We start from the raw sequence: 14,176 nt of genomic DNA on the forward strand, positions 1-14,176 counted from the left end.
TAGGTAGGTTTAATCCCATTCCTAACTCAAACCAGTCAGCATCAATGAAGTGACTTTCCTTTAAGACATCAGACACCAACTTCATATGACTGATATCTGTAATGCATACAAACATAGGCGGCTGCAGGGTCGGGCATTTAGGGGCAATGCCCGACCAAAAATTCTGACCGGAAGTGTGACATCACCATAATTAATAGTTATTCTATGGTTAATTAATAGTTAATAACAGTTATTGCAATTATAATTTCAATTTTTTATGAAAATCTTATAATTATGAATGCATAAATGGTAGGCTGATAACATGGTGATGAAGAGAGACTAAATAAAGGAGGAGGTGGTAAGACTTTGGTGCCAATCACAGTGGGCCACCACAGCAACACTAGAAAGCATAATCATTTCATTATTTTGTGCTATTTCAGTGTTCTTTTATGTCAGTTGCAATGTCTAAAAGCCTGGACTAGCTTCACTATGTCCTTTGTGAACAAGCCTGCTAAAAAGGAACAACAGTTTACAAAGTGAACCTAGTAAGTACAGTATAGAAGTCAATAATATAGATTATCTCATATTCTTATTTTAGGTCAGTCTCTTGCTGAATCAGTTGATGATCATGAGTCTCAGTCTACTCTTGTGGTTGATACAGCTACAGTTTTTACAGCTACAGTTGATGTACAGTCAATTGTTGCTCATTCTCCATCACCCTATTCTTCTACTTCCTCTACTAATACTACTACTAGTACTATCAGTGGCGGTTATAGGATTGAATTTCTGGGGGGGCCTTAATGATATGGGTGGGATAATTAGTGAGTGCAGTCAACCAGGCTTGTTTGGAAAGTCAAAATTTAGAAGATTAGGCCTCTTAAATGAGCTCCTTTGTGGTTTACAGACTGTTTACACAGTCAAGCACTGCAGCTGTTTCACAGTTTACATAGATAAAACTAATTTTATACTTCACCACAAAAATTTGGGGGGGGGGGCATGGCCCCCCCAGGGCCCCCCCCTAGACCCGCCACTGAGTACTATTACCACTACAGAAGTCAGTGTTGGAGCTACACCACCCACTACTTTATTACAATAACCTTCGCTACCAAAAAATTGCGCTAAAAAGGGTGCGTAAAAAGGGTGTGGCCAAAATCGCGGCGCGCTTCGCGCGCCCAACCCATTTCCTGTGCCACACCCATGCCCGACTAGTAGTCAAATCCTGCAGCCGCCTATGCATACAAACAGTTGGTAATATCACCTACAGTAGACCCACCACTTCATTAGCTGGTACTAGAATACATGCATTCATTTATCAGTCCCCCTTTCTCTATTAAGGGCTTACCTAAACGAAACACTCTTCTACTAGCCATTGCGGTACAAGGAATGCAGGGAACTCATATGCGTGGGTGTGCATTTTTGTGGGCGCGGTTCAGATGCTAATTATATTAATGGGTGTGGCTGATTCTGCAGAAAATTTTGAAGAGTCAAATTGTGTGAAGAGTGTGTACTCGCTCAATGGCTACAGAGAGAAGGATTGCTCGGCCTCCACGTCACGTCAACCTCAGGACACAACAGGTTACTCCCTTTAGACTAATTTACTCTACGAAACCTCAAACTCTGATTCAATTATACAACATTGTAATATCCTCTTGTAATATTCTCATTTGTCTTTATAGCGTCGCTTGCGTCACGTGAGGAGTCTGGCCGTGAGGTCTCTCAAGCCCCCAGAGCCTATTCTGTGGGATCCATTGGCTGTCAAAGTCAAATTCACTCTCTACGATCTACGCCATTCCAACACAGGTAGGCCATTTAAAGGGCGTGGTCAATCATGTTTTGGGCGGGGCCACTTATAATTATGAGTATTTTGTGAGGGTTTTTGAAGCCATTTACCTTTAATTGTGTGTGCAGGGGATTTTATGTGATGCAATATCTTAAGTTTCTAGTAAATTGAAACCTATGTACATGTACATGTACATGTACATCAAAGCTGAAATTGTAATGTAATGTAATTCAGTTATTTTTGGCATGTTTGCATTTTCATGATGTTTTATTGTAGCCTTTGGAATTATTAGGAAATGTGCTATCTTAGTCATAATGTGTTTACATGTCAAATACATGTACTGATTGTTATTAATCTGTGTCCTCTCTATTGATAAATATTATTGATAGTGTATGAGCATTTGAATGATAATAATAATAATAACAATGTTTAATATAATGTGTATCAAATTAAAGTTTTCAGTCACATGGTAAACTTGTCACTTTTATAGTACATATTGATAAAAATATATTGTAGATTTCTTAAATCAAAATTTAATAAATGTGGATTTCAACTTTGCTTGCTAAATATTACATTATTTGCTAATTTAATTGTTCACTTTTATAAAACCATACAATGTGACCAGCATACCTGTACAGTAATGATACTTGTAATTACTAGAAACAATGTAAAACATTCAAGGGCTCAGCCTCTGTAGATTATTAGCTGGGAAAAAGCAGAATCTCAACTTTATGTTGCTGCTAGAAAATTCCTGACTTGTTTTTTACTTTAAGCCTTGCCACACTGACTTTAAAATAGCCATAAGATATAAAAAGGCTGGCCAGTTTAGTGCTGTCAGTGACAAATGTGACATTTGTTTGATTTTCACAGTTTATCTCAACAAAAAGAAGTTTCATAGTTCCTTAATTGCACCTGTAACCTTTTCAAGCAGTTGGAGAAGTCTTTGGACGGTGTTTTTGCCTTATCTTGTTGCTAGGAAGTAGGAAAATCATGACTTCTGATTCCCGTGTGGTGATCGCCATTTTATTTTCATTCGGCCACTCCCACTTTCAATGAAATATTGAAATTTAGAATCTTTTGCACTGCAAGGCATGTGCGGATATATAGAGGAGATACGGAATACGTACGTGTACATACATACAAACCAACTCTACTCATTTTAGTGGGCTTCGCCCAATAATTGATCTGATAAACAAGTGTACCAGTATGTACATGTATTATGTTAATAATTAGTATTATCTATACTGTACCATCCCTACATTGTATACATGTACCTACAATGTATATGTTTGCTGTCTTTCATGTGTCTATCATTAATAATGATAGTCAATTCCTCTTACTACAGTACTCAATGGTGTTATTGTATGACACTACTCTAGTATATACACTCATAATCAAGAGTACATGTACTCTTGACATCATGGCCTTGTAATACATTATACTCTTGATCACTATAATGCATATACTAGATCAATTGTTGTGTGAACAATTACCCAATAGTGTTGACAATAGTGTAAACAATAGTGTGGACTAGTTTCACATTCACTCACCCATTGACACTAGAGTACTCTAATATCTACTGTGACACAACCATACATGTGCACATGTGCATGTATATATGTTAGTTTTACAGTTGTTCTTTCTCTTTTGTTAATGCAGTGTTGTACACTAGCAGTGTCCTTGAAGAAACATATGTGAGTTGATACTGGCATAATTGTTATTATTATTAATTGTTATTATTATTGTTGTTGTTGTCATAGAATCCAACATGGAGGTCCCTCACATTTCAATATGAGAAGTTTGGAGACAGTGTCACAATTAACAGTATCCTCAACTTACACCCTCTGTCTTTTTCTAATGTACATGTACATGTACATGTAGTCTTCTCTTTCTCCTCTCTCTTAATTTTCTCTCTTTGTACTTTATACATGTACTGTACGCGTGTTTATCTGTCTTCCATTTCTCTCCCTCCTTTTTTCTCTTTCTCTTTCCCTTTCCTTCCTTACGGCCCTCTCTCCTTCCTCCTTCTTCTTTATCTTTTCCTTCTCTCTCTCCTTCCCTCCCTCCCTCCCCCTCTCTCTCTTCTTCACAGTACATACTGTATGACACTATTATTTCTTTAACAGTAATAATTCTAATAACAGAGTTTAAGATAAAGGTTTGGCTTATCACAGGTGAGTCTAAAGAGGAGATGATGTGCTTTGAGAAGATTGTTGATCTCAGTACATACAGATTCATGGGAGTCAGCGTGAGTTACTATAACAACCATACTCTACTGGGAATCCATAGTTATACATGTACATGTGTAGTTTTAGAATTAAAAAATTAAGAATATACTGTAAAAGAATAATTTTTGTCAATATAAAATTACATTCCACAGACAAAGTTGCCAAATGCATGTACATGTATATTACTCTCACCAATAAATCATTAATAATTCACTGGTTACTGGTTACATGTGTATATGGAGGCATTTGCATTTTAAGGACATTTATATTTGCATGTACAATGTACATGTATGTGTATATTTAGGAATTTTTATGCATTCACAATACACAAATGTCTTCTACTAAATGTATAATACATATATTCATTGTTATACATGTACATGTACCTCTTCCATTTCACTATCACTACATGTACATGTATTAATGTTATTTATTTATTTATTCTTATTTTCATTCCTAGATTGGTAGACTAGATAACCTCAACTATCCATCAAACAGTGTGGTGGTAGCCACTGCTGAAGGTTACTATTGTAATACAGAGGTGGGTGGGTTACCAAGATCCCCTCACTTCAGTCGGACCAACCAACTGGTTGAGTATCTTCCTCGTAATTCTCTCATTGAAGTTTCTAAATCAGAAGTGAGTGTATTTATTAGTCATGTGTCATGTAGTGTCTGTATGGTTTGTAGGTTGGTGAGTCTTGTTCATTGGAATATTTGAATAAGTAAGTATTGAGAGACTCTTTTATTACATTTCCTGATACATATTGACGTCCTTTTTGCTATGTAGAAAGATTTAGCTGATTTTGACTTCAATTTCTTAAGTTATGGCCATTTTGATAAAATGCCAAAATTTTGAAAAGTACGCAAGGCTATAGCCCATGGTTTTTTCCAAAAAATGGCTCCAAAATCACCTCAATTTTTAATTACATTTTCTGATACATATTGATGTACTTATGTTGTGTAGAAAGGTTGAGCTGATTCCAGCTTCAAATTTCGAGTTATGGCCATTTTAAGAAAACGTTAAAATTCTGAAAAATACCCAAGGCTATAGCCCATAGTTTTTTTCAAAAAAATGGCTCCAAAATCACCTCAATTTTTTATTACATTTTCTGATACATATTGATGTACTTATGCTGTGTCAAAACGTTGAGCTTATTCCAGCTTCAAATTTTCAATTTATGGCCATTTTAAGAAAACGCTAAAATTCTGAAAAATACCCAAGGCTATATATAGCCCATGGTTTTTGCAAAAAAATGGCTCTGAAATCACCCCCAATTTTTATTACATTTTCTGATACATATTAATGTCATTATGCTGTGTAGAAAGTTTGAGCTGATTCTAACTTCAATTTTTAAAGTTAAAGTCATTTTAAGAAAATGTCAAAATTTTGAAGAATTCCCAAGGCCCATGGTTTTTGCCAAAAAATGGCTCCGAAATCACCCCCAATTTTTATTACATTTTCTGATACATATTAATGTCCTTATGCTGTGTAGAAAGTTTGAGGTGATTCCGACTTCAATTTTTCAAGTTATGGCCATTTTAAGAAAACGCTAGAATTCTGAAAAATACCCAAGGCTATAGCCCATGGTTTTTGCCAAAAAATGGCTCCAAAATCACCCTCAATTTTTATTACATTTTCTGATACATATTAATGTCCTTATGCTGTGTAGAAAGTTTGAGGTGATTCTGACTTCAATTTTAAAAGTTACAGTCATTTTAAGAAAATGCCAAAATTTCATAAAACAGCCAAGTCTATAATAGCTCATGGTTTTTGCCAAAAAATGTCTTCGAAATCGCCCCCAATTTTTATTACATTTTCTGGTGCATATTGTTGTCATTACGCTGTGTAGGAAGTTTGAGCTGATTCTGAGGAATAATTTTGAAGTTACGATTTAATGTATGATCATTTTTAAAAACAAGCCAATTTTTAGAAAAAAGCACAATTTTTGAGTTACTGAAGAAACACATTTACATGATGTAATAGTAATTGACACTTTACATGTACATGTACACGCATGTACATGTATATTATACATGTACATGTTTCTGTAGGATGTTGGATCAACAGCAAAGACTGACTAGTCTCAGGGAGAAAGTAAAGACTCAGAAAGCAGAGATTCAAGCAACTAGACTCAAAATGGCCGGATCTCTTAAAAAGGTAATGTATGTGTACATGTACACGTACAATATGTCTACGTGTACATATACGTTATATGTACATGTACATGCACATGTACATGTATGTTCATTTGCATATTGCATAAGAGAAAGACCGAGCAGGAGAAAATTTTTAAGTTTTTAAATTTAATTTTTAAACTGATTTACACAGGCATATAAAGCGAAATTACATGTACTTTAGGTTTTTTTAGGGTTACAAATTTTGCGATTTTTGTGGATTCCTTCCTGATTCGGATTAATATGGTACCATATGGCGCACGTGGTAGAATTTGGGAAATTAAAATCTGCGAATTGGAATTGTAGTAGATTTTACAAAATATAATTGCCTCAAAAAACCCACTTATACGGTAATTGATTTTGGAAATTTTAAATCTGTAAAATGTATTATTGTCTAAACTTGTAAAATTTTCTTTCACTTACATGTATAACTGATTGGTCCCATCACAAGATATTAATTTACATGTATGCATGTACATGTACATGTAAATGTTTCAGATTTTAATGATTATTTCATTTTAACTGTAGAAGGAGCAGCTCTCAAGACTAAAGGTTCGTGTTGAATTACTCAAACAGCAACTAGCAGAGAAAAGAGAAACATTTGAAAAAGGTAGAATGTTTTAATGTCTCGCAAAAAGAATTTCATTTATCATAATAATTGTTTTTTTATAGAAAACAAAAAGTTGGTTAAATTGCAAGGATCTTTAAATGAAAGAGAGACGACACTAAAAAATGGGAAAAGTGATTTATTAAAGTCACAGTCCAACTTTGACGAAGATCATCTAATGTTCCTACAGAGAAGGTACATGCATATGTACATGTACTTGAATAGGGACGGAGGGAAAGAGAGAGAAAATTAATGAAAGCCCTGCACATACATGTATGCATACATGTGTACATGTACTTTTATACATGCATGTACAATGTATGTACATGTACATGTACATGTAGATAGTGAGAGAGAAAGAGCCAACTCACAAATTGATTAACAGTTCACCAAATTTTAGCTCCATTAAAATTACATGTACACGTACCTACATTAATGTATGTACAGTCACTAACTACATGTACACAAATACTGTATACTATTATGTTCTATTATTTTTCTATCTATTTTTAACTCAGATACTCATACATGTAACATGTATTATGTATACTGTATATGTATTTTTGTAAATAGTTTAGTATTAGTTATTTATGTGTTCAATGTACATGTACATGTACATGTATATGTATTATGTGTACATGTATGTATGGTAGTTAACTCTCTCTCTCTCTCTCATTGTCAGGGATCAGTTGATAAAGACTCAGAGGCAGTTGTACTTAAGACAGCGGACGCTGATATCAGAACTATCACAAACTTTCTGTATACAACAAATGAATGACGCCTACACTATATGTGATGTGGCACTACCCAATGGAGACCCTCTGGAAACTGGTAAGGATTCACTACTGGTCAGTAGGAAATTTTGGAGGGACCAAATTTGGCGAATTGCTAAATCTCGGTGATTGGCGAGTTTGAATTTGGGGAATTTGTGGCCATGTGCCATTGAGCATGTGCAAAATGGTGTATTTAATTTTGACAAATGGCTATGGAATTACCAAATTTGCCAAATTAAGCTCTTACAAAATCAAAAATTATTCTTATTCATACACGTACACATGTACATTTAAGGTCCTGTACCTCATTGATTGCTTTTATTTGGTTCACTTTTGATGAGCTGAAAAAATTACTAAGAATTTTTGGGCATTTTTTTCTTCTTAAAATGGCCATAACTTGAAAAATTGAAGTCAGAATTAGTTTAAACTTTCTACACAGCATAAGGACATCATTATGTATCAGAAAATGTAACAAAAAATTTGGAGTGAATTTGGGACCATTTTTTGGAAAAACCATGGGTTATAGCCTTGGGTATTTTTCAAACTTTTGGGATTTTATTAAATTGGCCGTAATTTGAAAAATTAAAGTTGGAATCGCCTCAAACTTTCTACACAGCTTAAGGACATCAATATGTATCAGAAAATGTAATGAAAATTTGGGGTGATTTCGGAGCCATTTTTCTGGAAAAACCATGGGCTATAGCCTTGGGTATTTTTCAAAAATTTTGGGATTTTAAAATGGCCATAACTTGAAAAATTGAAGTCAGAATCAGCTTAAACTTTCTACACAGCATAAGGACATCAATATGCATCAGAAAATGTAAGAAAAATTTGGAGTGATTTTGGAGCCATTTTTTGAAAAACCATGGGCTATAGCCTTGGATATTTTTCAAAAATTTTGGGATTTTAAAATGGCCATAACTTGAAAAATTGAAGTCAGAATCAGCTTAAACTTTCTACACAGCATAAGGACATCAATATGCATTAGAAAATATAGCAAAAAATGGAGCGATTTTGGAGCCATTTTTTGAAAAAACCATGGGCTATAGCCCTGGGTATTTTTCAAAATTTTGGCAGAATTCTAGATATACAATGTACATGTACATGCACAAGGCATATTGTTATTATCCTTATTATTAATTCTTACAGGATCTGCTACAGTTGATCAGATTGGTGTTGCTTTTGGCTATGTGGCTCATTTGGTTTACTTGCTGTCAGAGTTCCTATTGATACCATTACACTATCCCATCGTACCACTGAGACCCAAAGCTACCATCATTGACAACATTCATGTGGGGATTGACATTAAAGAGTAAGTGTACAATTGGCATTAAATTAGTATCCAGTCACACTTTGTGTACGATATGTAGATGTAGATGTACATGTACATGTACATGTAGATTATTGGATTGTTTTGTGGAACTTTTGAATGACAAAAGTATTTGCATCTGCTAATACTTTTATGTCGTGTACATGTACATGCAGTAGTAACAATGAATAATTGAATGGGTAAATACATGTATAAGGATTAGTGCTTATTATTAAGATGTTTCACTGTACAATGTACTTCAATGTCCTATAATGTCCTATTATTTCAATTGTCCTGTTCTACTTTCCTATTTCTCCTGTTCCCCCACCTCTTCCTTTCAGGTTCCCTCTCTATGTCAAAGGTACTGAAAAGGCTCTTTATTTATTTGGCCTATACTTATTGTGGCGAGACATACTACAGGTACATATTAATTCAATAATTTAGTATACTTGTACATGTACATGTACATGTACGCGTGTTGTGTATAATTGCTTTTTGTTTAATGTATTGGTTTGCATTGACAGATAAGACAGCACTGTGGGTACAACACATCTAAATCAACTATTAGGAGGACATTACCAAACCTGAAGGGTCTCTTAGATAAACTAATGATGGACAAATATAGGTAGAGAGAGGGGGGAAGGAGAGGGGGAGGGAGGGAGGGAGGGAGGGAGGGAGGGAGGGAGGGAGGAGGGAGAGAGGAGGGAGGGAGAGGGGGAGGGAGAGAGGAGTGAGGGTGGAAAGAGGGAAGGGAGGGAGGAAATAGAGAAGATGAGAGAGAGATTGTTAGTTAGAGTATGAAAAAGAGAATAAAGGACAAAGTCCCTTCCTACTTGTCATCTCCCCACTACATATGATACTTGAACTGTACATGCATGTACATGTACACAATGTATGTTGCTAACAAATTACAATGTACATGTACATTACATATGCCACTTAAGTTCTTGTACATGTGGCTTAATGTTCTAAATTATATTATAATTTTGTCTCTTTATTTTTTAGTATTTTCCCATTGAGAGAGTCCTCACATCCTGTACATAGAGCCACACCCTCTCTCACCTCAACTCTATCATCAATAGGTCGTCCCCCACTATCCTACATGGACACTTTCTCTCACTCGTCGCTCGATCAAGACGACTCCAGTTACAATCCTAACCGACCGACGACGCCCATTTTAATGGACCCGTCCAATGGATCACGGAGAGACTCAACACCACAAGACGACTGGAACACCGGCTCTTATCACAGCCCCAGCCCGAGATCCCGTTCCTCTCTTCTTGTTGATAATTCAAAAGCCCCCATACTACGAGGGGGCGGGAGTGGAAAAATAAAGAGACGAATTAAACGACCCTCCACACCCCCCGATGATGCCCCCTTTCAATTATCGGAGTCACCGTCTCGAAAAACCATTTACATGGTCGATGTACCACGCCCACTTTCAAATACCATCAGCACTGTGTCAGAAATTGGTATAGAGGAGTCTTTGCTTCCTGCGTCACTACCAGTTGTGTCTTTGCCCACTTTGAGTTCACCTGCAATGTATTCTACCAGTGACCCAATGCATTTGGACTATGTACACATTGAGTGTGAGAACGAGTCTGAGTCTAGGCGGAATGGGTCCGAGTCTTGGCGGAACGGGTCTGAGTCTCAGCGGAATGAGTCTGAGTCGAGGCAGAATGGGTCTGAGTCGAGGCAGAATGGGTCCGAGGAGACGATCACTGATGTGTTTTCTAATGCTTTTGGATTAGAAGAAATCTCTGTTGTCCCCGAGGAGGTAGTTCAGACTATTAACAATGAATAATATTGTGTATAAATTATATCAAATATTAATATTGCTATTATTATTATTATTATTATTATTATTATTGTTAATTATTAATAAATCAATTAAATTATAAGAATTGATAATGAAAATAATTATAGCAAAATTAAGCAATAAGCGTTCACAATAGCACAATAGTTAGCAGCATCAAAAGTTCACAAAAATTTATTTATTATCAGGAGTTGCTTCCTCTTTGGTTGGTTCCTTGTCTCCTCCTTTATCATCAGTTTTACCTGTAGTAGTTCCTTCTTTATCGTCACTTGGCTTTGAAGCTCCTCCCTCTTTGGGCGTGGCAGTAAACGTATCAGCAAAGGGAAAATGAATCTACAAAATGACACAATAAAGAATTATATTAGGATAAACATACCAATAGTTTTATTTTTTAATCAGTAATGTACTCATGTACATGTACTCAGTTTTAAAAGTTAATTTTTGTCAGCTTTTTGTAACAATTTTTTCTAAAATTTTAGTAAGCTTTATATTGTAAGAGTGTTTTGTTTGACAAATACAAGTGCTTCTGCATTTTATATAGTACAGTAGAATGATAAATTTTACACAATAAATATTAATTTGAACAAAAGAGAAAGACTATTTTTTTGATTGACGAAAGCTTGAAGGGACCATGTACATGGTAAAATAATTATAATTGATTAATGATATTTTTCTCACCTTGTGATGGTGTGAAAACCCACTCTCGGCAGTTGGTACAAGCTCGCCAGTTTTTGTGATATCAATTTTCATGACGTGAAATCCAATCACAGATGCTTTGTCCCTTTTACTTACTAAAATTAATATATACATGAAAATTAATAATTATTATTATCAGAATTTTTAGTCAGAATCAGCTCAAACTTTCTACAAAGCATACTTTCATTAACACAGTTGTATGTATCAAAAATTGTAATAAAATTTTGGAGTAATTTTGGAACCATTTTTCTATAAAATCCATGGGCTATAGCCTTGGGTATTTTTTAAATTTTGGAATTAAATTTTGTATTAAAATGTTCATAACTTGAAAAATTGAAGTCGGAATCAGCTCAAACTTTCTACACAGCATAAAGACATCAATATGCATCAGAAAACTGTAATAAAAAAATGAGTGTGAATTTGGAGCCATTTTTGGAAAAAAAACATTGGGCTATAGCCTTGGGTATATTTTTTAGGTTTTTGGCATTTTCTTAAAATGGCTGTAACTTTAACAATTGAATTCAAAATCACCTGAAACTTTTACACAGCATAAAGACATTAATATGCATCAGAAAATGTAATAAAAAATGGGGGTGATTTGGGAACCGTTTTTTGGAAAAACCATGGGCTATAGCCTTGGGTATTTTTCAGATATTAGGCTTCTTCTTAAAGTGACCGTAACTTGAAAAATTGAAGTCAGAATCAGCTCAAACTTTCTATACAGCATAAGAACATCAATGCGTAAATGTACAATAATAAAATGGGTTAGTAACTTAGTATACTAGCTACACAGAAGCCCACAAATTAATTATTCCTTACTAGTTAATCCAGTAGTGCTAACATCTGCATCACCGGTAGCTGTTTCATCCTCATCAGGTTTAGCAGCACCCACTGCTGCCTTGGTAACATCTTTAATGATATTAGTAGCTTCCTTCTCAACACCACTCTCTTTATCACTGGTAGAGGTATCTTTTCCTTTATCACCTGCAGAGGCATCAGTCCCTTCATCCTCCTTAACATTAGCCTTCATTGACTCCTGCTCCTTTATCTATATTATAATCAGTTAATCACTAAAATGTAAATAAAGTCTGGTCATTGCTATTTAGGTAGTTTGTGTATTTTTTGATTAAGGGCTGTATGTAGTACAGGGTCAAAGGCTTTAAAAATGAATTAATATATCACTGAATCCATCAATCTCTTAACTGTTCCTAGTAATAACTACAGACACTATACTGCCATTAGCTACTACACATCCTTTACTATATAACAGTGCCGTAAACACTACAGGCAGTTTTTATAGTATACATGTTACACACAGTATTGTTAATACAATTTAGGCTCATTGATGCATGCTAGTCTTCATGCTTTGGGTAACCCCTATACACACTAAAATAATATTTTTAAACCTATTTGATTTAATGTGAGTGCAAAAAAAAAATTACAATCAGCACATAAATGTACATGTAAAATACTACTAGGCTTGATGCTATTAATAAAATTATTAATAAATACTATACACTCACTGTGACTTCAACTTTATCAGACACATAAATTGACGATATGACAAAAAGGACTCCACCCTTAGCAACGGCCTCCTTGATGACAGGATGATTCTTATCAACAGTGTACCCCTTCCTATACAACACATCAAACATGTTTGCCCTGATGTGAGTCAGTGCTCCTAAAGACACTGAAAGTGTCACATTCTTCTTTCCACTTCCGCCGAGCTTACCACCCAAACTCAACCAAGCTGACTTTACCTAAAATGAAAATACTATTGTATTATATAGTACTAGGTACTACATGTACATGTACATGAGTAAGTGGTGGGTTCTGTGAATGAAAGCAATGGGCACTCATACACACTAATTGTCTATGTCTGGCTTATTCATATGGATATACCATGTACATGTATAATAAGCTCCGAATTTTCATTACTTATATGCCGTCAAAATTGTTGCCATTTCTATTACACATGTATATAAAGTAGAACAGTATGTTTAGTAAAATTTGTCAAAATGAAATTCCCAGACTAATTTAACAAAATTTTGGAGCTATGTTTACTTGGCATCCTATATATTGCTAAAATACAAAATAATAAGGACTTATTAATAATTCTTATTCTTATTATGTACATGTAGCTTAGAGTTTCCACATCATTAAAAAAGCTGTTATACAAGTGGTTGTAGAATAAACAATATTTTTGGCAGCAAAGCAAACCAATTAAAATAATAATAAGCTGTACCACATAGAGCCTGATACTTTACATGATGTAGAGAAATGTTAAAACATATATATATATATCTCCCACTACATACATTATACAAACAAGTATCTAATTATGGTGTACATGTAGGTAGACGGTCTCATACCAACAACTACTTCTACAGTCCAACATTCATTCCCTATCACATCACTGGTTTAAACTTAAAATGATTATTTTATTTAAAGTCAAGTAAGGCCTCTATTTCACTCCATTTCACCCTCTTCTAGCTAAAGTTCCCTCAAATTACCACTTAAGATCTAACAACAAAGGCAATTTATCTCCAATCACTTGTAATACTTTTACATACCAAAATTCATTTTATCCCTCTGCAATCAACCAATGGAACCACTTACCCTCCTCTCTGAAACTCACTCTTTCCCTCTCGTATCTTAAATTTAAAATAGATAACCACATATGACCACCTCTTTATTCATTATCACTTACTAATTTTCTTACAATTAGCTATGCTATTACTTATTCATTAAAAAAATCTATAACGTTTAATTACTTCAGCATCAAGGTCCAGATCCAAATCAACAGTTCTAGT

At 34.8% G+C, this 14,176-nt stretch overlaps 2 protein-coding genes across 2 annotated transcripts in view; one reads left to right on the forward strand and one right to left on the reverse strand.

The window, feature by feature from the left end:
- The first annotated feature begins 1,429 nt into the window (after window positions 1–1,429).
- On the forward strand, window positions 1,430–10,763 carry LOC100633062 (UV radiation resistance associated protein-like). Its single transcript, XM_003389839.3, has 15 exons — window positions 1,430–1,554; window positions 1,656–1,779; window positions 3,419–3,453; window positions 3,520–3,583; window positions 3,904–4,007; window positions 4,448–4,624; window positions 4,675–4,709; window positions 6,040–6,145; window positions 6,691–6,772; window positions 6,835–6,964; window positions 7,452–7,600; window positions 8,692–8,854; window positions 9,193–9,271; window positions 9,376–9,476; window positions 9,857–10,763. The coding sequence occupies exons 1-15, from the start codon at window positions 1,495–1,497 to the stop codon at window positions 10,653–10,655; spliced, it is 2,208 nt and encodes a 735-aa protein (XP_003389887.1). The 5' UTR covers window positions 1,430–1,494; the 3' UTR covers window positions 10,656–10,763.
- The window catches only part of LOC100633190 (uncharacterized), a 4,120-nt gene continuing 685 nt past the window's right edge, over window positions 10,742–14,176 (reverse strand). Inside the window, exons 2-6 of the mRNA XM_020002341.1 lie at window positions 14,138–14,171; window positions 12,887–13,123; window positions 12,183–12,411; window positions 11,346–11,458; window positions 10,742–11,000 (exon numbers count right to left, since the gene is read on the reverse strand). Coding sequence (XP_019857900.1) covers window positions 10,842–11,000; window positions 11,346–11,458; window positions 12,183–12,411; window positions 12,887–13,123; window positions 14,138–14,171 — 772 coding nt within the window. The 3' untranslated portion in view covers window positions 10,742–10,841. The remainder of the gene's footprint in view (window positions 11,001–11,345; window positions 11,459–12,182; window positions 12,412–12,886; window positions 13,124–14,137; window positions 14,172–14,176) is intronic.

This window comes from Amphimedon queenslandica, unplaced genomic scaffold, assembly GCF_000090795.2.
Source record: "Amphimedon queenslandica unplaced genomic scaffold, v1.1 AMPQUscaffold_12931, whole genome shotgun sequence".
Classification (NCBI taxonomy): Eukaryota; Metazoa; Porifera; class Demospongiae; order Haplosclerida; family Niphatidae; genus Amphimedon; species Amphimedon queenslandica.

Coding starts and splice junctions, on each gene's coding strand:
- LOC100633062 (XM_003389839.3), top strand. CDS start 1,495: ATGGCTACAGAGAGAAGGATTGCTCGGCCTCCACGTCACGTCAACCTC. Junction 4,625..4,674: donor TTGAAGTTTCTAAATCAGAA/GTGAGTGTATTT, acceptor TATGGTTTGTAG/GTTGGTGAGTCTTGTTCATT. Junction 6,965..7,451: donor CTAATGTTCCTACAGAGAAG/GTACATGCATAT, acceptor TCTCATTGTCAG/GGATCAGTTGATAAAGACTC.